This window comes from Carcharhinus amblyrhynchos, chromosome 19 (assembly GCF_965287045.1).
Source record: "Carcharhinus amblyrhynchos chromosome 19, sCarAmb.v2.hapA, whole genome shotgun sequence".
NCBI classification, from domain to species: Eukaryota; Metazoa; Chordata; class Chondrichthyes; order Carcharhiniformes; family Carcharhinidae; genus Carcharhinus; species Carcharhinus amblyrhynchos.
Window position 1 is genome coordinate 4,866,274 of NC_137342.1, and position 15,125 is coordinate 4,881,398.

The following is a 15,125-nucleotide window of genomic DNA, read 5'->3' on the forward strand; positions in this document are numbered from 1 at the left end:
AGAAGGACTTGGACAGATTGAGTGTATTCCATCTGCCCCTTCTTTGCCCACAATGTGGAAAAATGTGAGGTTGTGCACTTTGGAAGGATGAATGGAAGCATTGATTATTTTCTAAATGGGGAAGTGCTTAGGAAATCAGAAACACAAAAGGTTCATTGTTCAAGATTCTTTTAAGGTTAATGTGCAGTTTCAGTCGGCAGTTAGGAAGGCAAATGCAACATTAGCATTCATGTTGAAAGGGTAGAATATGAGAACAGGGATGTACTTCTGTAGCTGTATAAGGCTCTGGTCAGGCCCGTTTGGACTATTGTGAACAGTTTTGGGCCCCATATCTAAGGAAGGATGTGTTGACCTTGGTAAGGGTCCAGAGGAGGTTCACAAGAATGATCCCTGGGATGAAGAGCTTGTCGTATGAGGAACAGTTGAGGACTCTGGGTCTGTACTTATTGGAGTTTAGAAAGATGAGGGAGGATCTTATTGAAATTTACAGGATACTGTGAGGCCTGGATAGAGGAGTGGATGTTTCCACTAGTAGGAAAAGCTAGAACCAGAGGGCACAACCTCTGGCTAAAGGGATGATCCTTTAAAACAGAGATGAGGAGGAATTTCTTCAGTCAGAGAGTGGTGAATCTGTGGAACTCTTTGCCACAGAAGGCAGTGGAGGCCAAGTCATTGAGTGTCTTTAAGACAGAGATAATAGGCTCTTGATTAATAAGGGGATCAAGGGTTGTGGGGGAAAGGCAGGAGAATGGGGATGAGAAAAATATCAGCCATGATTGAATGGCGGAGCAGACTCAGTGGGCCAAGTGGCCTAATTCTGCTCCTATGTCTTATGTTTTATGTCTAAAACTTCTCTCCTTTTATCTTCCATTTCCTTTTAATAAATGTCAACTTTTCAACTTGTAAATCCTTCCAACATATGCCAATGGCAGATAGTAAGATTGAGAGAGATTCCTGGTTAGCCATGTGATGGAAAGAAATGCGAACCTCTGTCATTCCTATCCAGTGTTCTATTGGATAATCTTTGTTGTTTCAGTTGATATTCAAAGTGCTTTGAAAAGGTTTCCAACTGTGAGCAAAGCTTTTGTGTAACTGGCACAAAACTTAGCTAAATGTGATTTATTTGATCACAATTACCATGCATGTGACATTAATCAGCCCAACTTACAGTAAAGTTTATTTTGATTTGAGTTATTATTGTCACATGTATTAACATACAATGAAAAGTATTGTATTGTGCGTTATACAGACAAAACATACTGTTCATAGAGAAGGAAACGAGAGAGTGCAGAATGTAGTGTTACAGTCATAGCTAGGGTGTAGAGAAAGATCAACTTAATGCAAGGTAAGTCTATTCAAAAGTCTGACAGCAGCAGGGAAGAAGATGTTCTTGAATCGGTTGGTACGTGACCTCAGACTTTTGTATCTTTTTCCCAAAGGAAGAAGGTGGAAGAGGGAATGTCTGGGGTGCGTGGTGTCCTTAACTATGCTGGTTGCTTTGCCGAGGGAGCGGGAAGTGTAGATCGAGTCGATGGACTGGGCTACATTCACGATCTTTTGTAGTTTCTTGAGGTCTTGGTCAGAGCAGGAGCCGTACCAAGCTGTGATACAACTAGAAAGAATGCTTTCTATGGTGCATCTATAAAAGTTGGTGAGAGTCGTAGCTGACATGCCAAATTTCCTTAGTCTTCTGAGAAAGTAAAGGCATTGGTGGGCTTTCTTAACTATAGTGTCGTCATGGGGGAGTCCAGGACAGTTTGGTGATCTGGACACCTAAAAACTTGAAGCTCTCCAGCCTTTCTACTTTGTCCCCATTGACGGCATGTTCTCCTTTATGCTTCCTGAAGTCGATGACAGTCTCCTTTGTTTTGTTGACATTGAGGGAGGGATTATTGTTGCCGTATCAGTTCACCAGATTCTCTATCTCATTCCTGTGCTCTATCTCGCCATTGTCACAAGTTGAGTCACAAGTAAGGTTTACATTAACACTGTAATGAAGTTACTGTGAAAGTCCCTGGTCGCCACAGTCCAGTGCTTGTTCAGGTCAATCAATCTAACCAGCACATCTTTCAGAATGTGGGAGGAAACCAGAGCACCCAGAGAAAACCTGCACAAACACGGGGTAATCATTGTCCTTTGGTGCACTGGTCTGGGTGGGGTCTACTGGAATTTGCACTGTTGAGCCAGGACTGCTTCCACAAGGAGAAACAATAAAATGGCAAGTAATCATTCTGCAAGGCCAGCAAGGTGTACTTTTAACCTTGGGAGTCCTCTGGTCTCAACATAACTTTGCTTCAAGCGGACATGCATGGAACCAACAAATGAAAAGTTTAAAATCCTGAACAGAATATATTTGCCGAGACATGATTAGAAAGGTGCCCTGTAACTTGCACTGGATACCGGTCACTGAGCTCATTTTATATCTTGTGCCATTATGCTTCAATAAGTCAAGTGACGAGTCAATGGCAGGGTTCCTGCAAGGCAAGAATAAAGAAAAATTTCAATCTGAGGCTTTGTACCAGCCAAGGAGTTGGTCCTAATATAGAGGATACTGCATCAAAACCATCAAATACGGTGAAGTTATATTGGAGGAAGTGGCCAGGGGAAACTTTACCCAACATTCACCCTGTTAAGCTCCTTAAGAATTTTATATATTTCACCAAATCATCAAAAATAGGAGCAGGAGTAAGCCATTTGGCTCCTCAAGCCTGCTTCAACATTAAGTAAGATCATTGCTGATCTGATTCTGGCCTTAACTGCATTTTTTTTTTACCCCCTCTAACCATTGACTCACTTGTAGTTCAGATTCAATAAATATATTCCTCTGCGGGTGTGAAGGCTGTATACAGGACTCCAGGCGTGGTCCCTGCAAGGCCCTAAACGACAGGAGTAAGATATCTTTAGTCTTATACACCAATCCCTTGTACGAAAGATTAACATAATCATTTGCTTTCCTAATTCTTGCTGTACCTACATGTTGACTTTCTGTGATGATTGATTTCAAAATGAAATTGGATTGACACTTGGAATTAAATTTGCAGAGCTACAGGGATAATGGGGAATTAACTGAATTGCTCATTGGGCCAAATACCCTCTTTATAATGACTATCACTTCAGTGGGGTGCTGTTGGGCGGAAAGAGGTGAACATTCAAGTAATGTGGTTGCGATGTACCAGAAATAAGGCAAGCTGCAAGTGATTGAAGTGATTGATGAGTGTGTTGCGAAGGGAACTAGAGGGTGAGACTTGGTTGGATCAGTCTGGCAGGAGTCATTGGCCAGAACTTGTACCACCTTGCCTGCCATGGAATCGGAGCAGGCAAGGGTTTGACAATAGAAATCTCCATTGACCTCAGGCACTTTAGAAGGTGAGGACAAGACGGACCCTATTATGAAGAGAAGAAAGAAAGCAAGAATTTGAGATGGACCATGCAAATGTATGGAACCAAGAGGTTAAGTAAGCAATGAAATTCTTCAAAGGACAGCAGAACACTATAATGGAAGAAGAAATCAGGGAACAGGACCGAATAAGATAGGATGCAAAAATCGTTGTCGGTTGATGGAATTAGCTTAGGCATTGATCAAGGAACCAAAGGGTCCATGAATCATCCTGGAGTGACTGAGGTATAGTAGATTGGGTATTCCTAACGAAGAGTACATTACTGGGGCACTCAAAGGGTGGTGAATCTCTGGAATTCTCTGCCCGTTGAAGTGGTGGAGGCTGCCTCGTTAAATATTTTTAAGAAGCGGGTTGATGGGTTCTTGATAAGAGAGGGGATTAAGGGTTATGGGGAGAGGGCGGGAAAGTGGAACTGAGCCACAACAGATCAGCCATGATCTTATTGAAAGGCGGGGCAGGCTCGAAGGGCTAGATGGCCTACTCCTGCTCCTATTTCTTATGTTCTTATAATCAAATGAATAACTTGATGTCCAGTGCCTTAGCATTGAAGTAACATTTCTCCCAAATATAAATAAGGCATCTGTGATTTATATTTGTCATGGTTTATTGGAAGTTGTAGATAATTGCCAGTCTTCCTACCTATACAAGGTAATTTTAACAGATGATTCTTCAGCTACAGTCACATGCATGTATTACGTTGAATTGTTTAGCATATCCAACACAGAAACAGGCGGTGCTACCTAACCAGTCTAATCTGGTTTCTAAGCTCCCACTACTCCTCTCCTTGGCCCCTGCCACTTTATTCCCCCTTTCTGTTCCACGTCAAGACCAATTACCTATCCCATTTTTTTTGTTCACGGGATGGGGGCATTGTGGCTTGGCCAGCATTTATTACCCATCAATATGGTGAACTGCCTTCATGAACTACTGAAGTCAGTATTTCGCAGGAACAGCACTGTTAGGGATGGAGTTCCAGGATTTTGACTCAGTGACAGTGAAGTACAGCAATATAGTTTCAAGTCAGGATGGTGTGTGACTTTTAGGGGAACTTGCAGATGGTGGTATTCCCATGCACCTGCTGCCCTTGTCCTTTTAGGTGGTAGAGTTTGCAGACTTGAAGATTATGTCTAAAGGAGCCTAAATGAGTTACTGCAGTGCATCTTGTAGATGGTATACACTGCTGCCGATGTATTGATGGAGGAAGGAGTGAATTGTGATGGGTGGGTTGCTTTGTTCTGGATCTTGTCAAACTTCTTGAATGTTATTGGAGCTGCACCCATCTAGGAAAGGGGAGAGAATTCCATCACGTTCCTGACTTGTGCCTTCCTGATGCAGGACAGGCTTTGGAGAATCAAAGAATAAAAAACAACACAGCACGGGAAACAGGCCCTTTGGCCCAACGAGCCCGCACCGCCATCTTAACAAAGCATTTTTCCTACACCTCCCTTGACCCGTGTCTATGCTTATTGTACCCCCATTGGAAACCAGATTCCGGGGAGAATAATTTAGGGACAATTTGTTACACCAATCAGCCTAAGAGGAGAGTTACTCTGCAGAATTCCCAGCAGTATTTACATGGCTGGTCCCGTTTTGTTTCTGGTCAATGGTAACCACTGGGATGCTCATAGTGGGGATTCAATGATGGTAGTATTGAATGTCAAGAAAAGATGGTTGGATTCTCTCTTGTTGGAGATAGTCATTGGCTGGCACTTTTATGGCACAAATGTTACTGGCCACTATCAGTCCAAGTCTGAATATATTACCAGGTTCAGCTGTATATAGACACAAACCATTTCAGTATTGGAAGTGTTTTGAATGATGCTGAACGTTATGCAATCATCGGTCAAACAGCTGCAGATGATTGGGTCTAGGACTCTGTGCTGAAGAGCTTCTGCAGCAGTGTCTTGGGACTGAGATTATTGGCCCCCTTCCAACCACAACCATCTTCCTTTGTGATAAGTATGGCACCAAAAATTGGGAGAGTTTTTGCTCTGATTCCCATAGGCTTCAGTTTTTTTTCTAGGGCTCCTTGATGCCTCACTTTGTCAAACAAATGTTGTCTTGATGTCAAGAGCAGTCACTCTCACCTCAGCTCCTTTGTCCATGTTTGGACCAAGGCTGTAATGAGTTCAGGGGCTGAATGGCCCTTGTGGAGCCCAAACTGAACATCAGCGAACAGGTTATTGGTATGTAAGTGTTGTTTGTTAGCATGATTATTGACACTTTCCATCATTTTGCTGATGATCAGGCCAATGGGTAATAATAGACCAGGTTGGATTTGGCCTGCCTTTTGTGGATAAACATATCTGGGCAATTTTCCACCTTGCCAGGTAGATGCCCAGTACTATAGCAGTAGTGGAATATCTTGGCTATGAGCATGACTAGCTCTGGAATGCAAGTTTTCAGAACTATTGCTGGAACGTTATCAGGACCCATCAGCATTACAGTATCCAGTGCCTTCAGCCATTTCTTGATATCATATGAAGTGAATTGAATTAGCTGAAGACTGGCATCCTTGAGTTAGGAACCTCAGGAGGAAGCTGGGATGGATCATTCACTGGCTGAAGTTGGTTGCAAATGCGTCAGTTTTGAATTTTGCATTGTTGTGCTGTACTCCTTCATTAAGGATGGGGATATTTGTGAAGTCTCCTCCTCCAATTAATTGTTTAATTGTCCTCCACCACAACTGAATGTGGCAGGACTTGAGAGCTTAGAACAGGTCCATTAGTTGTATGATTGCTTACCTCTGTCTATTGCATGCTGCTTTGTATTTTTTTAATTCATTTGTGAGACATGGGTGTCACTGGTTGGCCAGCATTTATTGCCCATCCCTAGAAGCCTGAGGGCAATTGAGAGTCAACCACATCACTTTGGCCAGGTGAGGACAGCAGATTTCCTTCCCTAAAGGATATTGGTGAACCAAATGGGTTTTTCCAACAATTGACAATGGTTTCATGGTCATCAGTAGATTCTTAATTCCAGATTTTTAAAAAAATTGAGTTCAAATTCCACTATCTGCCATGGTGGGATTCCAACCCGGATCCCCAGAACATTAGCTGAGTTTCTGGGTTAATGTTCTAGTGATAATACCAGTAGATCACCGCTTCCCCAGTATGCAAGTAGTCCTTTGTGGTAGTTTCAGTAGGTTGACAACTCATTTTTAGGTATACCTGGTGCTACTCCTGACATGCTGTTCTCCAATGTTCATTGAACTATGGTTTTCCCTGGCTTGATGGTAATGGTAGAATGGGGATTTAACATAATATGGTGGTACACAATATGATGGAGGGTATCCTCAATGTGGAGATGTAACTTCGTCTCCACAAGGACTGTGTGTGGCCACTTCTACTGATACAATTGAACAGATACGTCTGCAATAAATAGGTTGGTGAGAATGAGGTCAATTAGGTTTTTCCTTGTTTGTTAATAGTGGTGCTACCAAGCCGGTCTTAGTGATGGACAATGTCCTGCGTGCAGAGTACATTCTGTACCTTTGCCACCCTGTGCTTCCTCCAGGTGTTCAATGTGAGGAATATTGATTCATTGGCAGAGGGGGGAAGGGGTAGGTGGTAATCCGCAGGAGGTTTTCTTGTCAGTGTTTCATCTGAAGCCGTGAGCCTTCATGGAGTCCAGAGTTAATGTTGAGGACTCCCAATACAACCCCCTCCTGACCGTATACCACTGTGTCACTCACACAACATTGGGTGGGACAGGACAAAACCAGGGTTGATGATGGTGGTGTCTGGAACATTGTACAGTATGATTCCATGTCAGACTGTTGCTTGGCCTAATCTATGGGACAGTTGTCCCAATTTTGACACACACCCCCAGATGTTTGTAAGGAGGACTTTGCAGAGTCACCAGCTGGTTCTTTAATTGTCATTTCTGGTGCCTATATGGATGCTGGGTGGTCTATTTGGTTTCATTATTGCTTTTAGACTCCGTAGCAATTTGGTACAACTGAATGACATGCTTAGCCATTTCAGAGGGCATTTAAGAGTCAGTCTCTCTTTTGACTGACAGCAGGGAACCCGTTGGTTATTTTCCCCCTCAGCTTCTGGTTCACAAATGACCAGGATTATTGAGTTTAATTTCACAACTGATTGCAGTGGGATTTGAACTCATAACCCCTGATTTGCTATTTCCAGTACACTACTGTAGCCATATTATTTTTGTCTGTATGATCCATTTAGTATATGAATTACATAAATTCTAAATTAAAGTTTTAGCTCTTTAATAAAATGTGGCACAGAGTTTTTGGGCTGCAAAATACCGTAGGATAGAAATATAGCATTATGATATCCCAATATCTCATGCCTTCATATCCAAATATGAATAAATAATTGGAATAGATACATATAGTGTTTTATGTACATCTGACCCATTTGGTTGTTCCATTATTAGCAATCATGCTTCTAAGTCACAAAGTTTTGGATACAATACCTACCCAGGGCTTCAGCACAAAAATCAAGACTGATATTCCTCTTTTAGATGAGTCGCCACCTGGTTCTGCAGTTGTCATTTCTGGTGCCTAGATGGATACTGGGTGGTTCATTTGGCTTCATTATTCCTTTTGGACTTCGTAGCAATTTGATACAACTGAATGACCTGCTTCAGTTAGACCAAAGCCCTATATACATTCTCATTGGATGGCAAAGATTTCACATCCCTATTTTGAAGATAGCAGGGAAGTTATCCTGGGATCCTGGCCAATATTTACCCCTTGATTGATATCACAAACAGATTATCTGCTCAATCTCACATTGCTGTTTGTGGGAGGTTGCTATGCACAACTTTGCTGCCGCAGTTCCTACATTCCGACAGTGAACACCCTTCAGAAAGTACTTCATTGGTCATAAAGATGTTATAAAGACAAATGAAGTTGAACCTTCACTCTCCAAATGTATTTTTTTTTGTTTTGGCTTAAAAATGTTAGAGAAATGCACTATTTTGTTGTTTTTATAAAATTATTTTCTTGTAGTAAGATAACTGAATGAAGATGCCTTTGTCATAATAGTGCGAGTGACTAAATCTGAGCTGCATTATCTTGTGCAGGTGGAGATAGGGGTTGTTTTTGTCACAAGTCTACATATGCTGCTCTTCCCAATGATTACAACTGGTGAGTAACCGTCTTGATTGATTACATCCAGATATGGCAGCTTTTGAATTAAATTACTGAAACAGCTTTCATCTCTTGACAGCAAAGTTGAACTTGCAATTACATCAGATGGACAGACAATAGTCTGTTACCACCCATCAGTGGATATTCCATATGAACATACCAAGGTAGAATGAACACTCTATGGATTCTTTTATTGAGGGTTTTGTGGAGGTCTGAGATGCAGAATTCATGTTACAATAATGTATATTTATGACAGTTTGTAGGCTTACAATTACTGGGTATTTGCTGCTCAGTCCTGATGAGATGAGTTTGAATTATGATGTACTGTTCATGTTTATCATAATTAGCCAAACACACAATATGTATTTTTCTCCCATTGTTGTAATCAGCCTCTATAATGTTAACAGGAAATAGAGAAAATAGTTTGGTGCTCTGAACTATTAAACTCCTCACGCTAAAGACTGGGAGGATGAATGTTTGATTTGATTTCTGTTCTCTAAATGAGCATGTCACTGGTGCAACTATTAAACTCCTCACGCTAAAGACTGGGAGGATGAATGTTTGATTTGATTTCTGTTCTCTAAATGAGCATGTCACTGGTGCCATCCTATTATGCACTTCCCAGCAAAGCAGCTAAGGAGGCTGTGCAAGATATCCGAAAGGGTCACCCTGCCTGGTTGTCCTTTGTGGTGTAATGGGATGCAGACAAACTGGTAAAAGCAGAGGGGTATTGGTAAAAGCAGAGGTAAAATTACTGATCACAAAACATTTCACTGAGACTGAAGTTGCAGTTTAGTCTGGAGAAAAATAAATATCAATTTCTAACTTTCTCTGCAGTGAAACAGAAAGGGATAGTGTTTGTTCTTATCAGTAATTCATTGTTTAATATGGGTTCAAGTTTCAGAGCTCTTCAGTCTCGGTACCATCGTTCCCCAAATTGTGAATTCTGCTAACAACTGTTGTGTTGGCAAAAAGTAGAGGAGGGAGCATTCTCTCAAGGGAGAGGGTGGAAAATAGGCAACAATTCACATTGCTGCGCATGTCCTGATAACTACATGGAGCAAGTTGTGTTTATATCCCAGAAATATTCCACAGGTTTATTGAAGCATTATCAGACAAGAATGGTCATCAAAGGGATAAATAAAATCTTGGTCAAAGGGGTAAATAATAAGTAAGAAATGAAAGTGGAAATCTGGCATTTAGAGAGAGCGAGTTCAAGAATGAGCTGAAAGCACAAAATCAACAACCTTAGTAGTTGAGTAATGGTCTTCGGTATTTTGTGTTTCTATAAATCAAATAGCATTCCTGAAGTAGTTTGAAACCTACCCCTTTATAAACCGAATGTTAAAACAAAATTGACCTCCATTTCCCAGATTCGATCTGCGCTCTGTTTTGCAGCCTATTTCAAGACCTTCCCCTGTGGAGAACAAAGAAGAGACTCATGATCAGGTACTAAAGGCCAGGCTGGATAAAGAAGTGCTGCGTGATAAACAGGCCCCTACAATTGAAGAACTCAGTAAAATGTTCTATACGACAAAGCATCGCTGGTATCCAATTGGACAGTGAGTATTATTTATTCAGTTCAGTGGAATATTCACACAACAGCATGTTAAGTATTTAGTAAAACCACAAGCACTGTAAACATTAAAGCTATAATTCACCTGCAGAAAATCAATCCTCAATCCCAATCCTTGCAGCTGTGTAAACTGAGTAGAATATTTTGCACACCAGTACAAGAAAACTAAGCTCACATATTTATAACTCCTCATCTTCCCACCACTAATATTTCTGTAAGGAGAAGCTCTGGCTTGTCTTCCAATGTAGTCAGTTTATTCAGCGCAGACATTTGAACTCTATTGTACTACTCTCCTTTCAACCTTTTTTTAATGATTAGCCCAATGGGAGCAGGGGAAGTTCATTCAGTCCCCCATTTAATTTGGACCATAGCCGATCGGAACTTTAACTGTAACTACTGACTTTACTCTGTAACCCTTACCTAACAAAAATCGATGAATCAGTGTTAAAATTTTCTATTAACTCCCAGTCTCAGCAGACTTCTAGGGGAGTGTAATGATTAGTGCTGATGCTCAATATGAGAACATCCAAAATCCCAGAAAGGAAACTTTAAACACCCATTCTTAACTTTTTTTTTGTAATTTGGAATAAGTGTGGGAAAAGAGGTGAAGCCTAGTGAGGAAAGGCAATCAGTCTTGTTGTAAATTATTCAAATAACAAAACGTTTATTAAATTTCAAAACACACAACAAGAAAGGCAACAGTAAAGAACAACATTTACAATTAACTACAATGGTGGTTACCCAAACAGTATATTTGAATTACCCCAGTCCAAATCTATCTACTTTCCTAAACGCCAAGAATATACCTTCCCTCAAAACAACATTCCATAGGTTTTAACACTAAGCCAATTCCAGCAAATAATTACTGCACAAAACCTCTGGCTTTCATTTAAGGAACTGTTCTTCTAGAGTAGAACGTATGCAGTCTCTGCTTTCCTTTTTGCACAACTTGATACAGAGTTCTGCTTTACAACAATGTATGACTATGATCTAGGTCTCTATACTACTAGCCTCCACTTAGCATCTGTTTTCACCCTGCTACTAGACTGATCTACTCTTCGGGTCCTCAGTGAAGGTATGTCACTCTCCATTTCTTTTTTAGCCAATTCTTTACTTTTCATTTCAGTCCAACTTCCTAATAAAGAGAAAGTTCCATATTGCCAAAACCCCTTGACACCACCCTGTTTCTGTATTTAAGAGAATAAAAAAAGTCGTCTTTGCAATTTTTCTTAATTTCAAGCTATTGGCCTTGTTAACGTTCCGGCATCCCCACCAAGGCCGGTATGTTTCTTCGCCGGTATGTTTCTTCTCCGGTATGCTGCACAGAACTGAATGTGGTATTCTAGTGGGGTTTAACCAGAGTTTTGTACAACAGTAACATAACTTTCAACCCTCTTGAAATAAAAGCTAACATTCAGTTAGCATCTTAATAATTTTTAGACCTATCCACTGGTTTTTAGTATTATCATTGCAAAATACTCATCCATACTTATCCAAAGTTCATGACCTCACACTTCCACATTAAAATTCATCTGCAAAGTTTTACACACTCACTTTAATTCACACATTATTTTCAGTTAATGGAAGGTTTAGAGTTTATATGAATCATTAAGGAGAAATTTAACTGTGGAAGCATCAGAACACATTATGGGTACATGCCTATTTTGTTAGTCAATGTGAAGGGATTGAAATGTCTCCTTTTTGTTTAAAGTTACCGCAGGCAGAAGATTAAATCTAATCCCCCAAAAGACAGATGATGCACTTTCAACTCTGGAATTGCCTCTGCTACTGATGAATCCACTGCACAGGAAAGAGCTTTGGCACCTGCTTTCAAAGTCTATGGTTTCAATCATACTTGATACTTCTGTGTTTGAACTGTTTAAGAAGCAGTATTGTATGCAAAAGTGGAGTACCTTTCAAACTATGGAATGTAATAAGCCTAGTTAGAAGCTCATTGTTATCAACTATGATAACATAATAAAATCTTAAAGTAAGATTTTTTCATCTCATTATTATCAACTTTGAGAGTTTTAAATAACTTGAATTGAATGGCTACTCTTTCAACCTACAAGTTTGAGATATGTGTCCACGTGAAGGCAGATAGAAATGAACTGGGCACCATTGATTTAAGATGTAACCTAGACGGTCTTGTCAATCCCTGGAGGCTTAATTCTGTTTTTTCCAGATTGAGTAACAATAGAGTGCATCTAGAGACAATTGTATTAAAGGCAGATGCTGCAAAAAATACCGACAAGTACTCCAGAGAATGGGTATTGCAACTTTGAGAACATACAAGGTAGTGACAAAAGCAATTAGGATTAAGGAATATAAATTATGCTAAAACTTTTTAGGAAGTTGGTTGTGTACTCTTAAAGACTCAAACGACTGAAAAGAAGAATGCCCTTCACCCCGGAAACCTTGAATGAAGCTGTATCTGAGGTTATCGTTGAAGATGTCAGAGCAGCCTTCTCGAAGGACAACCCACAAAAAGCGACTGGCCTGGATGGGGTAGCCGGACCAGCACTCAGATCCTGTGTGGATCAGCTGGGGAGGGGGGAAGGTATTCGCAGACATCTTCAATCTATCTTTACAACAATCTGAGGTCCCTATCTGCTTCCTGAAGACGACCATCATCCCAATACCAAAGAAAAGCCCAGCAGTGTGCCTTAATGACTATTGGCCAGTGGCTCTGACATCCATCATTATGAAGTGCTTCAAAAGGTTAGTCATGGTATAGATCAATTCCAGCCTTCCAGATTGCCTGGATCCACTACAGCTCTCTGCAACAGGTCCACAATAGACACTATCTCCATGGCCCTGTACTTAACACCTAAGTAACAAAGGCACCTATCTCAGTCTCCTATTTATTGACTACAGTTCAGCCTTGAACACCATTATTCCTAAGAAACTCATCTCCAAACTCCGTAGCTTAGGCCTTGGCTCCTCCCTCTGCAACTGGATCCTGAACTTCCTAACCCACAGACCACAATCAGTAAGGATAGACAATAACACCTCCTCCACGATCACCCTGAACACTGATGCCCCACAAGGCTGTGTCCTCAACCCCCAACTATACTCCTTTATATACCAATAACTGTGTGGCCAAATTCCCCTCCAACTCAATTTTCAACTTTGTTGATGACACCACCATAGTAGGTCAGATCTCAAACAATGATGAGACAGAGTACAGGATAGAGAATCTAGTGAACTGGTGTGACGACAATGATCTCTCCTGCAATGTTAACCAGATGAAAGAGATAATCATCGACATCAGGAAACAGTGGAGAACATGCCCCTGTCTACATCAATGGAGACCAAGTAGAAATGGTTAATAACTTCAAGTTTTTAGGTGTCCGGGCCACCAACAATCTGTCCTGGTCCCTCCCATCTGACAATATAATTACGGAAGTCCACCAATGCCTCTACTTTCTTAGAAGACTAAGAAAATTTGGCATGTCAGCTATGACTCTCTCCAACTTCTACAGATGCACCGTAGAAAGCTTTCTTTCTGGTTGTATCATGGCTTCGTATGATTCCTGCTCTGTCGAAGACCACAAGAAACTACTAAGAGTTATGAATGTAGCCCAACCCATCTCGCACCCAAGAGACCGGTCCAGAACACCCATTTTCTCACTATCCTGATACTTAGAAACTTCTTGAGAAAATTCTGTCCACAGTCTGCCTTGGAATTGGCTAGAATTTGGTTACAAATGAAACAGCTTGAGTTAGAATTAAAAGGAAGAGAAAGAATAGCCCTGGCATAACAAAGAGAGAGTAGCAAAAAGCAAGTGAGAGACAATCACAGCGGAACAAAGATAAAACAAATTTAAATAGTTTGAACAGGAAAAATGAATGAAACAGTTTGAACATCAATTAAAAGCAGAGGAAATGGAAAAGGAAAGAGTTTTTGAACTTTAACAGCTGGAACTAAAATGCGAATGTCAACATAAACTGGTGGAGGAAAAAGTAAAAGCTGGGAGTAGTGATGTGGACAGAGAAAGAATCAACCCATTGCAGTCAAGGAACTGTGGCGATGTTTTAAATATATCCAAGCACTGCCAAGGCTTGACAAGATGGATACAGAGGCTTTTTTTATTTCATTTGAGAAAGTAGCTAAATGAGTAGAATGGCCACAGACAACACGGTTATTGTTGGTCCAAACAAAATTGGTAGGTAGAGCTAATGAGGTGTTTGCATCACTATCAGAGGAAGTATCTAAGGATTATGGTGAGGTCAAAAAAACTATCTTAATGCATATGAACTAGTGTCAAAAGCCTACAGACAGAAGTTTAGGAATCTAAGGAAGGGACCAGGTCAAATGTATATAGTATTTGAAAGAATCCAAGGAAAGTAACTTTGACAGCTGGATAAAAGCATTGAAAATAAAGTAGATGTCTGACGCTCTTAGGGAAATGGTTATCATAGGGGAATTTAAAAATTAATTTCCTATAGTAGCAGAAACTGACATGGAAGAGCAGAGGGTTAAAACTGCAAAATTGGCAGCAGAAATGGCAGATGATTATGAGTCATAAATCAAGGTTTGAGTCTCAACATCAATTTCAATCTGTGAGGGATACAAACTGGGGCAAAGAGATATCCTCACATGGTAAAAGCAAAGGGGATCTCATTGGCGATAGTAAGGATAGTTTTTCTCAAGATAAAAAGGAAACAAGGGTCATGACCCTTATCTAATGTTTTATGGCCATCCACATTGAGGGAAACTAATTGAGGGACAATTTAGTACTGCCAGTCAGCCTAATAGCACATCTTTGGGGTGTGGGAGGAAACCGGAGCACCCGGAGAAAACCCACGCAAGCACAGGGAGAATGCGCAAACTCCCACAGACACCAGCCCAAATCCATGTGTCTGCACAGCAATCAGTGAAAGTCACTGATCTGTCGTCTTGCTCAAACAAGGTCCACAGGTAGAGCTAGTATTTGAGTCTCTATCAAAGGAGATATCTGGGGATTATGACGAGGTGAAAAAAGCCATCTTAAGTGCATTTGAATTAGTGCCAGAAGCTACAGAC

At 40.8% G+C, this 15,125-nt stretch overlaps 1 protein-coding gene and 1 long non-coding RNA gene across 3 annotated transcripts in view; one reads left to right on the forward strand and one right to left on the reverse strand.

The window, feature by feature from the left end:
- Positions 1-12,092, forward strand: part of mrpl42 (mitochondrial ribosomal protein L42) — a 78,575-nt gene extending 66,483 nt beyond the window's left edge. For both annotated transcript variants that reach the window (XM_080207172.1, XM_080207171.1), the window contains exons 2-5: positions 8,454-8,517; positions 8,600-8,684; positions 9,919-10,082; positions 11,808-12,092. In XM_080207172.1, the coding sequence (XP_080063298.1) occupies positions 8,454-8,517; positions 8,600-8,684; positions 9,919-10,082; positions 11,808-11,853 (359 nt within the window). In that variant the 3' untranslated portion in view covers positions 11,854-12,092. The remainder of the gene's footprint in view (positions 1-8,453; positions 8,518-8,599; positions 8,685-9,918; positions 10,083-11,807) is intronic.
- On the reverse strand, positions 1,208-9,934 carry LOC145355278 (uncharacterized). The gene is made up of 3 exons (XR_013888950.1): positions 9,847-9,934; positions 2,795-2,876; positions 1,208-2,474 (listed from the first exon to the last, which is right to left on the reverse strand). It is a non-coding gene; the product is annotated as an uncharacterized LOC145355278 (long non-coding RNA).
- Positions 12,093-15,125: the final 3,033 nt, after the last annotated feature.